Genomic DNA, 13365 nt, shown 5'->3' on the forward strand with positions numbered 1-13365 from the left:
TTTTTAAAAAAATTAATAAATGGTTTACACCATACACACTGTAATATAGTTGTATACTGTATACTATATAAGAACATTTATTACAAATTATTAATTTATTATTATTAATTATTTTATAAAAAAAATACATCTGTTACTGTTGTATAAGCAGTTAATGAATTTTAAATAATGATTTTGTGATTTTGCACATGGAAAAAAATAGATTACAGTCTGTCAAGTATTCACAGATTTCATAAAGAGATGATGACCTTGAAAGTCCATTCCTGACCTTGGAAATGGGCGTAAGGTTTATAGGAGTTGCAGCTGACAGTTGTTGTCTGATTAATCTGTGGGTGGTATTTATTTTCAATGATCTGATCCATAAAATGTGAAAAAAAAAACTGGAGGAAAAAAACCAAAAACATTCAGTTCATTATCATAATGGATGAAGGAAACCGACAAATAATTACATTGGACGGTCTGGCAGCAGTGACCTTTTGACAGTTCTTGATTAAAAATGACAGAAATTATCAGTTACCGAGCTAATTGCTTATTAATTTCTAATTAATCAACTCATCATTTCAGCTCAAGTAGTTAGAAAAAAATAAATAAATTCAAGGCCAACATGCTCAATTTATTTTCTCCTCGAGGTCTCCCCACTAGTCTAGTATAAACATATTAACTTATTGAGTAAGACGGATATTATTACAAAAACAAATGCTTCATATTTCATGGTAAGTATGAAGTTATATTTTCTATAACCATGTTGGATTGTCAGTCATTAACTATACATCAGGCACAGATGCATCACAGCAGAGCTTGAAACACATTAACAATTTAATTGGTTTTATATCTGTTACAATATTATAGAAGTGCACTGTATTCATAAAATAGGAGTCTCATAGTTGTGACTTACTATATTATTTAATTCAGTTTAATAAGTATTCAGAATGTAAACAAATGAAGGCAAAAAAAACAAGACACTTAATTATTTATTTCTAATCATCTTTATTTGTAATTATGAGATGCTATTCTAATTAATTATGAAATATGAAATCATAACTGTGAGATAAAGAAGTTATGAGATAAGGTCTCAAAAAGGTTTTTTTTTGTGTCTGAATGCATTGTGATTATGTTGAGTACGTCAGCTGCCTGCAATGAATGATTTTTATTTGGCAGCAGCAGAAACAAGATGTAAACAAAACATCTGAAACGTGATCTTTTATAATGTAGGTTATGCTTGGGAATGAATGTTGGAAAACTGCTTCTCGTATGCACACATTTAGCGATGACATCTGACTTCCTGTCTGTGGCTACTTGTTGAATATAAAGTCTCGTTTTGGCTCAGTTTTGGTCTCCTCCACTAATCCTTGAGGGAAATATCTCTTCTCATGAAAACAACACAATGAACCAAGGCAGCAAAAGAAACTGTAAAGATCTGTGGTCGATGATGATAGGACGTGATCATTAAAAATGTTGAAATACTGGTAGCCAGTTGATCGACTATTAATCATTAGATCACTTTTATACTTTTTATTGTTCCTAAATGCTAAGCGTATAAGAGTTGATAACTTCAGATCATGATGATCTAACGTTATGCTGATGATACACACATTTCTAGATTCTGTGACTTGCACTTTCCCAGGATATCAATGTTTCTGAAGTCCAGCTTGAATAACTGGCCATAAATCTGCCTGTAGATCTTAAATTTGCCCGAGAAGCCCTTTTTTTTAAAGCATAAATGTAATCCGGTGACAGTCGTCTGTGCGTCCATGGAGACCCTGCAAACAGGAACCAATGATAGCTAATTTGGCATTGTTTTAATGAGGTCAAAATGTAAACAAATATCAGCTAGAGATCACATCAAGGTTCATGTAGCTCACAGAATAACTCAAGGAATCCATCAAACAGAAATAATGGAAACTGTATTTCCTAACTCTTGGAACATGGAGCGTGACTATCAAATTTCTTTCTTCATGGGATAAAAACAAGTTTCTTTTAAATAACCGTAAACACAGAAGAGCAAAAATCCCACAAACGCTCCACGGAGCCGATCATCAATCAGAACAGCAAGTTTTATTTATTGTTTCCAGCTGCACTGTATACTATATGTTCACCTTGTACAAGAAACAAATACAAATACTCACACTAAAAACCAAACAATCTGCTAGCAGCTGTCTCTTGCTATTATCATGGAGCTAAAGGGATGGATGTGGCTGCTGCTGTTCTCTGAGGGCACGGTGCCTCCGGGAGCCACAGCTGGCTTTCATTAGAGCAGAAAAACAAAAAAAGAAGAAGAAACTATAAGGAGGAGGAGAAAGGGAGGGAGGGAGGAGTCGGTCACATAAGACTATGATTATAATAACATTTAACAAGGCAATACAAATCTAACAGGACTGAAAACCTTGAACATCAAAAAACATACATTTGATATATAAAAAAAAATACCACAATGGAGAATAGAGGTGGAGACATGAAAAGCCATAATCCAGACTTGTTTTTCTTTTCAGTTCAGATTTGGACAGATTTGAAGGTTAATTATTTGTTTTTTTTTTGTTTTTCCTGAGTCAGAAAGAAATGTACTGTTTTTTTTCCTACCTGGTCCGAGCTGGTGCTGCGACGTACTGCAGGTCCTTTGGATGACAACAGATCATATCTGGGACACAATAACCAAATATCGTAGGTACCTCAGTTCAGCAGAGTTGGAAATGTTACAACAGCACAATTTTTAACCAAGGTGACACACTTTGACGTATAATATCTAACCCCGACTGGAAGTCTGTTTTCTCCTTTTTCTTTCCTTCTTTTTAATTCATTTTTTTGGTTTTTTATCTCATAAGCCAAAATGTCCTTCCTGGGACTGCCCCGCGTCCCGTCTCTACATTCAGGGGCCACAAGCCACAACAATCAGGAAAGAGCAAAGATGCCAAGAGTCCAGATTATAACTGATGCTGCTGTTGTCGTGAGCTGACTTTTCTTGTCTTGCTATAACATATGTGTAGCTGTAAATCCATTCATTTTCACACATTGAAGAACAGAACAACAGATATTCATTTGCAACAGAAACACAATATAGGATAAACAGAAGTAAAAAAACAAAACAAAACGAACAAAACAAAAAAACAAAATAACACAAGACATGTTTGCGCTGAAATGGGTGAAACTGTGGAGGGAGGAGGGGAAATGAAGGAGGCTCGACCAAGTCACTGTCCTGTCATGCTCTTCCTTGAAAGCAGGGAGGTCAGATTTCCGTCCTGTACGCTGCAGCGTCAACGTGTCCCAGGCGTCAGGAGGAATCTCCCTGGAATATACTCGAAAGTAAAGATAAAAACAAAAGGACGACTTAAATCGATGGGAGGAACAAGAACAAGATATGAAGGGAGGAGAAGTTTCAGATCTTCGGCGCATGAGTTCGATGGTCAGTCCCATCTTAGTGTGGCAGCACTGTCTGTCTGTGTGTGTGTGTGTGTGTGTTAACGTCCACTGACTGTCCTCCACTTGGGCCTAGTGGTTTCATTACAAAAAAGAAAAAGAGTGAAACGTTTGCCCGGCAGGCAGTCTGCTGGTAGGTTCAGATGGCTGAAGTCAAGCGTACAGTTGGATGGTTGAATTGGTAGGTCGCTGAGGTTTTTCTTTTTTTTTTTAAAGCCCCCTCCCCTGCTCAGTCGCAGCAGCAGCGGCGGCGGCGGCGGCGGCAGCAGCAGCAGCAGCAGCAGTCCTACGGCTCAGTCATGTGCTCTCTCATGGGGTCGCCATGTTTGGAGGGTTGGTTGGGGGAGGTGGCCTGTGACGGATGGGTACCAGGGGGCAAGGTGTGGGTGATGGGAACACCCCCGGGCACCAACCCCTCCATAGGTCCAGGAATCCCACCGGGGGCGACGCCCACCACACCAGGAGGGAATCTGGAAAACGGACAGGAGGTGATCAACGGACATGACGAAGAAGAAGAGCAGAGCAGCAGCAAGGGAAAACTGTTCAACTGAAAGTAACGTTATCTATGAACGACAAGTCCAGCTGCTCGGAGCAGGATCACCACTATAAACCTTCAACTAACATTTGTTAAACTGAGCTTAAGATAGAAAGACTGAACACATGAAATCAGAACAAATGTGTATTAAACTGATCTCATATATCGATACACTGTTGGAGTATACACTCAAACATTAAAGGGCATTTCCAGTCGTAATCAATGTTTACCTCAGATATCAGGTCACCTATAATCAGTTAATTTCATACCATCCATACTCCTAACTGCAGCGTGTGGACGTTTATATTTGTTTTTGTTCAAGAAGAAGCCGCGGTAAGTCCGAATTTTGATTTAATTTAATTGTAAAGCGAATTTTAAAATATAAATGATGGTCAAAAGGACGTTACTTGCAATCACAGAACAATTTTAAAATTAGTCCTGAGCCCATTAATGAACATTGAAAAATGAAATAGATTCTTAAACAAAAATGAATATAAACATCCACACGCTGCAGTTGGGAGTATGAATGGTATGAAATGAACTGGTGACCTGATATCTGTATGAAATGAACTGGTGACCTGATATCTGAGGTAAACACTGATTACGACTGGAAATGCCCTTTTACAGTCAACAGATCTAAGCAACGTTACCTCTGTGAAACACAAATATACAGTACTGTAGGTACAAGGTTAAAGTGCATGGAGGCAATCAATGAGAATGTTAGGGCTCCTAATGTGGTGTAAATCAGGATCTAAAGGCTCATTCACCCAGATTATATGTACAGTATATATTGATTATTTGCTCAAATTGCCAATTTTTGGTTGTTTCATGGTGTCAAGAAATACAATTAAACAGCAACATCTTGTGTTCAGTAATCTGGGTGAACTGATCCTTTACTACAGGGAGCTACGGTGAAAGTGTGGAGGGAAACTCTCATTGTAAATGAAACAACTGATAATCTCCCAGGTTTGTTGACAGGGGGTTTTACAACAACAACAAAAAAAAAAACAGTCATTGCACCATTTATATCTTTACACAATCTGTAAAACTGTAGTCAGGTTTCTTCTGCAGCTCTGTTTCAGGGTGGCTGTGGGGCAGGGGAGCTGGGGGCATTGATGGGATGCTGGGTAGTGTGGGTACAGTTACAGGACATGAGTGTGAAGTAGGAAGAGGCTACAGATTTGAATGGGATTTGTTTGTTTTTTTATTAATGATGTTTTTCGTTAGCCCTGGCCTGTGGGCCAGCTGTGGGAGGATTCATTTACCTGGTTGAGAATTAGGTATATAATTTGTCCTGCATTCCCCCCGTTGCTATGGCCTGTACCATGGTTTGGTTCACTCGGCTGTGTGAGAGAAGCAGTTCAGTCTGGTTGAGACACTATAGAGACTGAGAAACCAAGGGATAAATTCATTTGGGGCCACGTTCTGTGTATAAATACGCCACAAAAACTAGGACCCGTCCTAATAATATTCAGGAAAAGAAAGTCAGAATTGTGACAAACATACACATGAACATCTAGACTAGACTAGACCCCCCCCCCCCTCTGTGTGAAGCCTCAGGTGTTGATCTGTCACAGGTGGTCTCTGCGTGATGTGAGTTGCCTGCTGGATTCACATAAACCCGCCTCCTACCTGTAGGCAGCGCCGTTGATCTCAGGGTGAACTTGAGGCTGCTGCTGCTCCATCATCCCCCAGGGCGCCGAGGTGACAAAGAACTCTTTGTTGACGCAGTTTCGGAGGCTGTCGGGGATCCGGCCTGTGTCGCGCGGGGTGGGGGGTGGGGTGGGGGGGCAAGACGGAAGATCAGTGAGAACAGGGGGGTAAACGTTAATAAAAAACAACAAAGCGTGCGTTCAAAGACGTCACCATACCAGTGATTGCTCTGCGTATTTCCGTGGCGGCGGCCTCTCTCATCTCCAGTGACGCCTGCTCGCTGTACCAGGCGGTGTGGGGCGTGCAGATCAGGTTGGGGGCGTCTTTCAGAGGACCTTGTGAAAAACTACAACAGCAAAAGACGGAAACAAAGTGAGACATGTACATATAGAAGGGAAAGAGCATTTTTAAAACAGTGAACTGAGTCCATGAATGCATCATCATAAACACCTGAAAGGCTCTGACTCGTGGACGTCCAAGGCGGCCCCCCGTATCCTGCCTTCTTTCAGGGCCTGAGCCAAAGCTTTCTCATCCACCAGACCTCCCCGTGCAGAGTTGACCAGGAAAGCACCTTGACGCATCTATACACACACACACACACACACACATATATATATATAGCAGATACATTTTTATCCTCTCAATGAAAAAAAATCTGCAATAAACACATAATTGCTCTGGGATGGGTTCACCCAGAGGTGCTGTCACTAGCTCGGTGCTGCATGGGGGATATTTTGTAAAAAACCCAATACAAGGAAAGACAAAATGCTTTTAAATAAAGAACGACAAGATAACAATTAACTCTTAACCTTTCATCTTCACACAAACTCTTATTTGGGGTCTAATAGAAACTAACACAAGATGAACGTGGCAGATTGAAGAGTGATGAAAACACTCGGGTCTGTCAGTTTCAGCTGCTGTGCATTAGGGTTAATCGGCACCCAGAGGTGTCAGTGTGAGTGCGTGGGGTTGTTTGTCTCTGTGATGGACTGACAGCCTGACAGCCCCCCCCCCCCCTCGCCTGATGTCATCTAAGGTATAGCTAATGGACGGATGAAGTTATAAAAACACCGTCTGCACTTCAGTCGACCTCCTCCAGGTGGCAGCAGTGATCAGAAGAGGAGAATGTGCAGTTAGATTTTGCACAAAGTGTCTCTTGCATTTATCAAATCTGCTCATATAGATTTATCATTGACCCACCTCCAATCCAGAAACAAACAAAAAAACACCTTAATAGTTAAAGGTATGCTGTTAACTGTTAACTTAGCTGCTGATTCACTACAGGCCTGGTTAACTTGTTTGCCTGGACATGCAGCTCGTTCATCTGCCAACTGTGACTTGGCCCGGCGGTGGCATTCTTTGGTTTGTCGCTTTCCTGGCAGCTCACAATAGGTGTGGTGTGCACAAGTATGTCAAAATACAGATTGTATTGCAGGATAAATGTCCTGACTCCATGTGGAGGAAATGTTCAAAGGTTTATTGTGTAAGAATGTCAAATTACTGTGCACAATTTGAGTTTTGTTTTTACTTAAACCCTGAGATCATCAAGTAAAGGTCTACTAGCTATCCCAAGAATACATTCAAAGTCAGCTCATGGTGCTTTCAGCCATTATGGTCCTACTCTCTGAAATTCCCTACCACACAAAATCAGGTTTGCTACAACAGTATCTTGTTTTAAAAGCAGACTAAAAACATTTGTTTTCTCACAAGCTTTTAGTTTTTAATTGTTTTTAATTTGCAACCTTTTTGTCTTTTTGTGCTTTTATATGTATTTTACGTGTATTCCTTGTTGTGTTGGTTTTGTTTCTGTGAAGCACATTGAGCGCTTGTCACATGAAATGTGCTATATAAATACAATTTTTGTTGTTGTTGTTAAACATAAAAATATATGTACTGCTCTAACACACACACACAAACACGTTGGCATTGTTTTGGGTAACATTAACAGAAACATAAGATGTATCGACAACAATATGAAAAGATGCACCTCCCCCAAATCTCTACATCTCTCTTATTCTGGATCCTTTTTTTTCTTTGTATTTCCTTGCATGGACTTACTCCGAGTGTCTCACCACTCATTAAAAGATTGTTTAAACAGCCTATAATTGGAAGTTGCTAACAAAGGAGCGCTGGCAGCCAAAGAATGCCGTTGGCCGGCCAAGTCAGCTGGCAGTTTGCTGGGTTAAAGCCGCTCTACCAACTTCGGAGAACCATTAGCTTGGTAAGGAGAGTGTACAGGCTGCTCTGGAGGATAATGAGGGAGAGCCTCTGACAAATCAAGGCTTATTGGTGTTTGATAAGCTGCAGACTCTGTCAGCCTCTCACACCGTGTCATGTGTTTAATGTAAATTCAGTTTCCTTTACTCTCCATCACCTGAGGCTTATCTAAGAATAAAGATAAACTATTCATTTTCCCCGACCTGTTTGATGGTGAAGTCGTTGATGAGGTGGTGGTTGTGTTCGTTCAGGTTGCAGTGCAGGGAGACGCAGTCGCTCTGGTAGAGCAGGTCCTGGAGCGTGTAGACCCGCTGAACGCCCAGCGAACGCTCCAAGCCGTCCTGGAGGTAGGGGTCGTAGAAGATCACGTTGAAGCCGAACGCCTTGGCCCGCATTGCCACCGCCTGGCCTGAGCGACCTGAGGAGCAAGAAAGAAAGAAAGAAAGAGAGAAAGAGATGATTCAAACTCCAGTTGAATAGCTTGGCCTTTGGAAAATACATTCATCACTTTCACACTGAAAAGATTGACTCTTATAACTTGTTTGACAGATAATTAATCACAACAGTTGTGACCAGTGATTGATCAGGATGTTTTTACTTACTGTATTCTATAAAAGATCTCAGCTTCTGGAAAACGCTCTTGTTTTCCAGACAATGTATCCGAATGATTTTGCTGAACTCTGACTTTTCCTTCGGCCCACCATGAGGCTGACATTTTTATTTTTGAGTGAAAAGTTTCCACAATTATCGACTGGATTTCCATGAAATTCAGTTTTTAAGGTTGTGTCCCCTTCGGGATGAATAATATTCCCTGAGCTGATCCCATAGCATCACCATCATCATTAAAATTGTAATGTATCTAATCCTCTAGTTTACAGCCACAGCTATAATTTTTGTCTACTGCTAATGAGGCTAACTTTTCAACAAGTCCATGTTGTCATTGCTGTGCTAGCCTCACAGTATGGTGATAGACTCTTTGTCTTGCTCACACCTTTTTGACATTTAACAATTATGAAAATTACACAGACGGATTAGTCAATAACTGAAATAATATTTTTTACAGCCTTAATGAGTAGCAACAAACATGTTAAGCAATAAAAACACAACAAAGGGATTAGCACATTAGCACTTCTGTCTGAAAAAAAAAACCCAAAACATTTTAATGATCCAACCTCAAATAAAACAGCTGCCTTGAAAAAATGAAACAGGGAAAAACAGTCGCTCTCACAATATGAAAATGGGCAGATAAAATAAAATACATTTCAATATCTGACGTCTGAGGATTTTTCTAGTGTCTGAGTAAGACCCTGCTGGACACAGTCGTAGTCATAAAGTTACTGACCACACAGGTCCTGTCAAAGGAAAAAAAAGAAGAACAATCCTCTGCTTGAGGATGGCCGCACACTCACCCACGCTCCTCTGAGAGCAAATGGTTCTGAAGATCTGCTGCGAGCGCAAACACTCCCACATACGTTGTCACAAGAGCATCACCGAGTCGACCTGTTGTAACTTTACATGGTGTCACGTCGGTGCAGTAAAACCTCCAAGGGGGGACACACTCACCAAAGCCGATGAGGCCGAGCGTCTCTCCTCGGATCCTGGCTGCCCCCGACGCCACCTCCCGGATCTGCTCCACGCTCTGGACCCGCGTGCCCTCCCGGAGGGCCTGGTACAACCAGGTGTTTCGTCGATACAGGTTGAGGACGTGACAGAGCGTAGAGTCTGCTGTTTCTTCTACAGCCGCTGAGGGAATATTACACACCGCGATGCCTGGGAAAGACAATGGCAATGACCCACACCTCAAATTAGTACTTACTTAAATACCTGTCAGATCTAATAGTTATAATTACTGCAGGTGTTTTGAGGAGAGATTTGTCTGTAGGTTTTTATTTCACAAAATAATTGGCAGGAAATTTCTCTCTTTTTTTTGACCTTGTACAATATAAAAAAATAAAACTGAAACTAAACTGAGACGGATAAGAGCATAACAGCTAATTATGTTCATGAAAAGAACTCAAAAACAAAAACTGAAATGTATTAGCAGCACAAATGACAATAATTAGGATATCACAGTGAATCCTGCTCTCATACAAACATATGCCGAAGGGGCCAAATGGGAATCTGGGGGAGAGTTTCATACCAGTTGGAGCATCTGCTCTGAATATGCAATCAGTAGCATTACATATTCTGTTTACAGTATGTAATAATTCTTGTTACATATGTTGTTTATATTAAGTCGGTAATACAACCACAGTTTGGTTTGGCCCTGGTCCAGAGGTGTACTATCCTTATTCATAATGCATCATTTCTCTTTTTGTTGATGTTTTCTTTAGTTCGTCTCATGTGCTACTGAATAAATGAGCCATATGTGCAGACAGGACTCTCCTCGTTCTTTATTCTCAGCACGCGACGACCTCACTTATTTATATCTATCTCCCTCCTCCGTTGTCTCACCGAGCTCCCCGGCCGCCTTGATGTCAATGTTGTCGTAGCCACTGCCGATGCGGATGATGATGCGCAGCGCCTTGAACTTCTCCAGGTCCTCTCTGGTCAGGGTGATGGTGTGGTACATCATGGCTCCTACTGCCTCATTCAGCACCTGCGGGGGGGTTTACAGCTGGTCATCACTGTCATATTGCAATCAGTATTTCCTAAACAATCATTTCCTGTGTTGGAGACGGGAAGGAAAACGGAGCATTTCCATCTGCATGTTTATTACGATCACAATGTCATTATTGTTCGTAATCATTATCATCCCCACATTGATATTCAGATGGTTTTCCCACAACGGTGTATGTATGAGCAACTTGTTGCGACTAACATGAATAAGAGTGCTTTCACCACCTCCCATTTTCCTGGACCTAAGTTTATGTCTGCTATTCTTCATCTAAATGCAAATGGATTGTTTATGTGCGCTCTAAAATATGAGTGGTTGTCTGTGTGTTTATTATGAGTGCTTGCCAAAGCTGGTTTTTGTCACAATCCATTCATTCAGCCTGTATGCAAACAAGCTTAGAGTGGATGCAGGCAGCCCCATAAAGTAAACTGACAGCTGCTGAGGAACCCAGAAAGCATAAGCAAGTAGCTGCTGCTGCTGTTGCTGCTGCTGCTGCTGCTGCTGCTGCTGCTCCACGGCTGCTAAATAACAGGTTTAAATTCACAACCCACTAACTGAATTAACCTAACCAAGCCGGATTACCATAGCCATGAATTTTCATACAGCATTTTTATTGAAGCTAGCCTTAGCAGGAACTGGATGCTAAAGTCAAGGTTAAAGCTGCCCTCGTGCATTAATCCTATTACTTTTAGAGAAGAAGGCCGTTATAGCAGGCTTGGCTGGAGGCGATGCTGGAAAATGACGAAGGAGAAGAATCACAGCGGTATCTTCAGCAACAGGAATTTAAGCTGAGAGGGAGTTGACATGAAGTGGAAAAAATGAGCAAATGGGTTTTGTATTGTGCTAATTAGTTGAAGGAGGAATCATGAATTTTACAAAGAAAGCCCATGCATCAATTAACAATGGCAACTCTCTACAGCAGGCCTGAAATATTAACATATTTACAGCCTGTGAGAAATAACTGAGTATGGATATTCAGTTTTTAATAGGAAGTTAATAGAACTGTAACTTTATAGATATATTTTTGAGTTTAGGAGTGAGTCTATGCTATGCTATGCTAATCGCTGAGGTTTAGCTTTCAAAGTTAGTCATCTCAGTTAATAATTTTTGCTTAATTTGCCTGGTCAGCCTCTTTGTTTCAAAGTTGGCCAGGTTAACTCATTCTGAGCTTTAAAATTAGCCAGATCACACATTTCCCCACTATGTTCCTTACGCTACGCTAATCACCACCTGGCTCTGGCTTCCCTATTAGCATGCAGACATATACTGTCCTCTCATCAATGGCTGTGCTCCAATTTTGACCCACATAACTACTTGAATAAATCATTTGATTTTTTTTTTTCTCTCCAAAACCTTTGTTAGCACCGTCTCTTCATCTGTGTATTTTGAACCTTCCTTTGTGATCGTAGGCTAATGGGCTTCAGTGAAAGGAAAGAGTCTGACAGAAGGTTTTGGTGATTCACCAGAGGACAACAATGCAGGAAGCTAAGATATGCCAAGTCCTGATCCTTCGTTTTTATACATGAATATTTTCTATTACTCAAAAATGTGAGATTATTCAAAACACAGAGCGTCTAAGTATTGTGAAGGCGCTTACTAAATAACCGCAACGTCCCTGATCGCTACAAGGTCAAGTATCAAATAAATGACTAGAAAAAAAACACAAAATAAATCAATTCAGAGCGCAGTCATTCTTGTATTCATGACATGCTTCATCTCTCTTCAAATGTTCTTTTTGTCCTGACTTCTGTGGCGTTTTCTGCACGAACAAGATACATAAAAGAAATGTTCTGAGTTAGTCCACGTCCTCAGCTGTGGTTCAAGTGTTGAGTGGTTTCACTTTGCACTAAAACAGCAGCAATTCATTACTTCAGCTGTGATTACAGTCACAGTGATACCAAAGACACTTGAAAAACAGGCCGTTTCAAGGGCAGCACTGTATCACAGTAGTTAACGGGCCGTGATTGCTTTCCAATAAATTGATTTTTAACGTGGCCACTAAATTTCCACAGCTCAGCACTAGCTACAGTTTCCACAGATTCCCTGAGTGACAGACTCCTTAATCGATGCATCTGTTCGCTCTCAGGCAGCACCTGCAAAAAAGACAGCAGCGTCCTGTTGTTTGCTCACTTGCTGTGTGAGTTTGTTTATGTAGTTGTGTGTGAACAGTACTTCACTACTGAGACTGGCACTGAGGTTATTAGTCAGTGTGTGTTTGTGTGTGTGTGTGTATGAGTGTGTGTGTGTGTGTGTGAGTGCCCCATCTGTACCCTCTGCTGTGCAGTTATAGTCGTGGGACTGCTGCCAACAACTATACTCCCAGATGGGTCCTCTGTGTGTATAATGTATTCACTATGAGAACATCTTACTGGGCAGAGATTGCTTGTTTGTGTGCATGTGTGTGTGTGTGTGTGTGTGTGTGTGTGTGTGAGACGGTGTGTGAGCTAAGAAAATACCCAAGTAATGTGAAGGAAAAGACAAAAAATCCAGTTTCTATTTTGCATTTCTTTCATTGCACCTTTTAAATTCCTGTTATTAAGTTGGCACTAAAATAAAACTGACTCCTTTTTCATGGTGAGAAACACTGGAGCTTTCGATAATTTAGTGCGCTGATTTACCATCAAGTGAAACTCTGCCTATTCTCTTTCTGAGTGTAAAGACACAAATCCTCCAGCTTGGATTGTAAAATTGCTCCAGTGCTTTGACAGTAAAATAAGACAAATGTTTCACCCACTCTGGCTCAGAACAATTATACTGCATTTCTATTACCGGCCTCCTCCTCCTCCTCCTCCTCCTTATTTAACAAAGCAGCACTTCAGCACCCAGTGGGATTAGAGTCAGTGATGAAACCATTATGGCTGAACTGGGAGAGTGGAACAAGCCAGTGGGCTGAAATATTATTAAAACATTACAGAGGAGGGGACACGGAGAG

The 13365-nt window shown here is 41.0% G+C and overlaps 1 protein-coding gene across 8 annotated transcripts in view; it reads right to left on the reverse strand.

The window, feature by feature from the left end:
* Positions 1–2036: 2036 nt before the first annotated feature.
* LOC146973343 (C-terminal-binding protein 2) overlaps positions 2037–13365 on the reverse strand; it is a 67974-nt gene continuing 56645 nt past the window's right edge. For 4 of the 8 annotated variants that reach the window (XM_085799812.1, XM_085799811.1, XM_085799814.1 and 1 more), the window contains 7 exons: positions 10271–10415; positions 9380–9586; positions 8020–8234; positions 6050–6180; positions 5818–5945; positions 5579–5702; positions 2037–3881 (listed from right to left, as the gene is read on the reverse strand). In XM_085799812.1, the coding sequence (XP_085655938.1) occupies positions 3698–3881; positions 5579–5702; positions 5818–5945; positions 6050–6180; positions 8020–8234; positions 9380–9586; positions 10271–10415 (1134 nt within the window). In that variant the 3' untranslated portion in view covers positions 2037–3697. Of the gene's footprint in view, positions 3882–5211; positions 5313–5578; positions 5703–5817; positions 5946–6049; positions 6181–8019; positions 8235–9379; positions 9587–10270; positions 10416–13365 lie in introns of all 8 variants that reach the window. The other 4 variants (XM_085799815.1, XM_085799816.1, XR_015037750.1 and 1 more) reach the window with 3 other exon arrangements.

This window comes from Trachurus japonicus, chromosome 15 (assembly GCF_045865225.1).
Source record: "Trachurus japonicus isolate A0001 chromosome 15, Traja_1.0".
Classification (NCBI taxonomy): domain Eukaryota; kingdom Metazoa; phylum Chordata; class Actinopteri; order Carangiformes; family Carangidae; genus Trachurus; species Trachurus japonicus.